The sequence below is a fragment of the Austrofundulus limnaeus genome, unplaced genomic scaffold (assembly GCF_001266775.1).
Source record: "Austrofundulus limnaeus strain Quisiro unplaced genomic scaffold, Austrofundulus_limnaeus-1.0 Scaffold425, whole genome shotgun sequence".
Lineage (NCBI taxonomy): Eukaryota > Metazoa > Chordata > Actinopteri > Cyprinodontiformes > Rivulidae > Austrofundulus > Austrofundulus limnaeus.
This window is the reverse complement of record NW_013952827.1, coordinates 324,201-328,272: the sequence shown is the minus strand read 5'-3', so window position 1 is coordinate 328,272 and position 4,072 is coordinate 324,201. Positions and strand designations below refer to the sequence as shown.

At 38.5% G+C, this 4,072-nt stretch overlaps 1 protein-coding gene across 5 annotated transcripts in view; it reads right to left on the bottom strand.

Annotated features, from left to right (window-relative positions):
• The window catches only part of septin2 (septin 2), a 33,435-nt gene that overhangs the window by 18,872 nt on the left and 10,491 nt on the right, over positions 1 to 4,072 (bottom strand). For all 5 annotated transcript variants that reach the window (XM_014024494.1, XM_014024496.1, XM_014024497.1 and 2 more), the window contains 2 exons: positions 3,196 to 3,282; positions 452 to 575 (listed from right to left, as the gene is read on the bottom strand). In XM_014024494.1, coding sequence (XP_013879948.1) covers positions 452 to 575; positions 3,196 to 3,282 — 211 coding nt within the window. The remainder of the gene's footprint in view (positions 1 to 451; positions 576 to 3,195; positions 3,283 to 4,072) is intronic.

The following is a 4,072-nucleotide window of genomic DNA, read 5'->3' as shown; positions in this document are numbered from 1 at the left end:
ATATTTTCAGTTACAGGCTGAGTCATTTCTACCTTCTCCTCTCTGTCAACGCTCTCTGGTTTATTTAAAAGAGTCGATCATCAGATATTGTCCAAGATTAACCTTCAGGGTGGATATAGCTCGCTCACACCGAGGACCTATCCACGTCGTAATGTACCCAGAATGCTTTATGTGTTAATAAAATGGCTCCGTCCATGTTAAAATATATATTTTTAAAATTTACAAAACTAAACAGCCTACAGTATTTTTAAAATCTTTATTTTACAGTTAAAATAAATGTTTATCAAATAAAATCTAATGTTACAACTAATAATGGATCCCTTTAATCAGCCTACAGTATTTTTACAGTCTTTATTTTACAGTTAAAATATATGTTTATAAAATAAAGTCTAATGTTACAATTAATCGGGGTTGAATTTACTCATTAATAAACTTGAAAAGAATGTCCTACCAGTCTTGGCTGTTGATGGCATCTCCGTATCCTGGCGTATCCACGACCGTGAGACGAAGCTTTACTCCTCTCTCCTCGATTTCCACCGTCGACGCCTCGATCTGAACCGTCCTCTCGATCTTCTCTGTGAAGCGTTACAGTAATGACAGAGTAAGAAGACAGTCACTCCAGCTCTGACACTAAAGGTCCCATTTCACTGAGCTGGACTCATGTCTATTGTCTCAGACGCTGTGGTGTCCCAATACCAGTTTTTCTCAAAAGGGGTACTTCAGTTTGGATATTTGTAGATACCAAGTACTTACTGAGTTAGAACTCCACCATTACACGACATTAAAAAACATGTTTCCTTCCTTACAGACCTACAGCCCCTCTGACTGGATCAAATCAAACATACAGAACGATAAATGATAAACATGGGCTCAAACAATTATAGCAGATAATAATTTAGTCCGCTCTGATTGGACGACTTCACAACAGGCTTTTAGGTAGGATTCAGGAGATGGGTGTCAACTCTTTTAGCATAAAGACGCCCCGATGCCTCTCTAYCTAAATGTCTGCTTCAGAATAGATCCACACGTGCTAACACGTTAGCAWCCATGTTTCCTTCTGTAAAACTCATGCTGAGTGTGACGTCACATGGTCTTCTGTTTCAGGGCAGTGGAATGTTCCCACTGGAGTCTGATGGAGGTCCACTTTAAATTAGAGCGTCAAACAAAGACAAAAATCAAATGAGCATCYGTACTAGGGATGGGTACCTTTTAGGGTTGGGCAATATTGTCAAAAAAATTAATCACGATTAATTGTGGTATTTAGCCGATAACGATTAATTTGACGATTAATCCACTGGAGTCCCTGGACACCTTTATTTTGCAGTCACATGACCAATTTAGTGGGAAAGATTAGCTCTTTGTAAGAAATTGTTCCAAATTGTGTGAAAATTACAGATTTCAGGCTATACATCAATTGTGTTGATAGATAAATAAATTACAGAACTTCATTTTTAATGTTCTTCATATTTGAAGCAGAGAGGAACACCGATCGGACTGACCGGAGTAATCTCCAGTCAGTCTGCCTGCCATTAATCATATTAATTGTCAAGTGCCAAAAAGTAATCGATTATTGTTTTTCTGACGAGTAATTGCACACGATACGATTATGCCCAACCCTAGTACCTTTGACATTTGAATCGTTTCAATACCAATATCGGTACCTGGGAATCGGTACTGGTACTTAACGGTACCAGTTTTCAGTACTTTGTATGTGTTGTTTTTTAAAATAATAAACATMGTTTTTAATTTAACATACTTATTTCTCAATATATCAAATTTAACAAATATCCAGACAACATCCAAATCTTTCTATTGTAACATCAGTAGTTTAACTAATTTCTTTAAGGTGAAAACACTTGAAAACAACAAGACTGTTTTGTCTTATTGCACAAATTAAAATCCAACTTGATGTATTTCTATTGATGTCATTTCCCCGCTAAAAAAAAATTGTGTGATGGATGTCCATGGAAGGCAATTACGTTTAAATCAAATAAGCAAAAGAGGATTGAGTGAAAATAAATAAAAGGTATTCAAGCTACGTTTTGAGCATCCAAAACACACCAACACTTCATGTTGGCTGCTTGTGCTATTTCAGGTCAGATGCGTTCGGACTGTCGGCAAGTGCCTCTGTTGTTTTCCTCTGTCGGTCTCTGTTTAATGGAGGATGAAATAAAGAAAGTGGCGGTACTTTATTTACTTTGAGCAAGTGAACGTCATGCTCACAAGATAATTAATCCACCAGATAACTCAGAGGCGGTCTGTTTGGTGAGTTTCACTCCAGGAGCTGCGAGGCTTTCGAACTACATTCAGACCGAGCTCTGTGTTTACAAGGGTTGGGCAATATAGGCAAAAAAAAATCACTATTAATTGTGGTATTTACCCGATAACGATTAATTTGACAATTTATCCCCTGGAGTCCCTGGACAACCTTTTGTCCTAGTCACGTGACCAATTTAGTGGGAAACATTTGCTCTTCGTAAAATTCCAAATTGTGTCAAAATTACAGACTCCAGGCTATACATCAATTCTTAAATTGTGTTGATAGATAATCTCCAGTCAGTCTGCCTGGTGGCATTAATTGTATTAATTGTCAAGTGCCAAAAAATAATCGATTAAAGCTTTTCTGGCGATAAATTGCACACGATACGATTATGCCCAACCCTCATGTTTACTGAGCCAGCGGCTGCTGACATCATTACGCTCTTGTGCAATGCTGCGTTCAGGACAAACATGGAAAACTCACCACTCTTACGCCAATACGGTCAAAATGATGCGTTTAAGTACCGAAACATGGTACCGTTTGAGGTTACGAGAATAGGTTCTCGGTAGTACCGACAGAATTTGGTCGGTACTTATAAAAGTATTGAATTCAGTACCCATCCCTAATCAGTACATGCATAGTGAAAGTAGCCTTACAGGCACCTATACAGGCTCGGTGACTATTCTGAGAGAAAACTTTTTTGAACGTGTTTAAAACTCAAGCATCCAGACTGTCTCCTCTGCGACTCACACCACATACCACCAACACAGGCTGTGAGACATTCTGGACACTCCCTCGTGAGTATGGGTCACTACCTACTCATAGCCCAGTAAAATAAGCCCCATGTGCTGCTCTGACCAAGTTAAATCAGCTCAAAGATCAATCTGTTATAGATAACCCTCTAAATGTATGGACACGTGTGTGAATGTGTTTACCTGCTGCCCCAGGGATGACTCTCTCAGGGTAAAGGTCAGTCAGGAAGAGGCTGTTGATCAAGGTAGATTTTCCAAGTCCAGATTCACCTTCACACAACAACCATTAGAATAGTTTCAGTCCATACTGCTCAAAGCTACTACTACTACTATTACTACTATTAAAAAAGCAACACACACCAGACACAAAGGAATGCTTTACACTTCAAGTATTATTTTATGTTGCAATGTGAGAAAATATGAGCTTAGACGGTGCAGGAACTTTCATCCACAGCTTAGTGGATGATCATTGGACTGTCAGGTCAGTGTGTGTGTGTCTCCTGCTCTAACCTCATCATGTTTTCACATCATGTCAAAGACGAGATTAAAAAATGTTATTTTTTTAAATTAGGTATCAAACTCTTAGCTTCAGTGCTGGGATTGTGGTTCCTGTCAGAGTTGTGGCAAAAAGGTGCAAAAGTCTTTAGTCTAAAGAGGCAAAAAGTCAAAACACACACATATTTGTATTTCTATCCTTATTAGGACCGTTCACTGACTTCCATTCATTTTCAATTCAATTCAAATTCAATTCAAAAATACTTTATTGATCCCAGAGGGAAATTAGGTGTTGTTGTAACTCATTTAACTAAAGAATTATTGTAGATGCTGATGGCTGTGGGCAGGAAAGATCTTCTGTAGGTCTGGATTACAGCGAAGTTGAAGAAGCCTCCGACTGAAGACACTTTGTCTTTCTATGACAGTCTGATGAAGAGGATGGTCAGGGTTGTCCACAATATTCTTGATTTTATGTAATATGTAATGTGTTATGTAATCCTTCTTTGCACCATCATCTCCAGAGATTCCACAGTCGTCCCCAGAACAGAACCAGCCTTCTTTATCA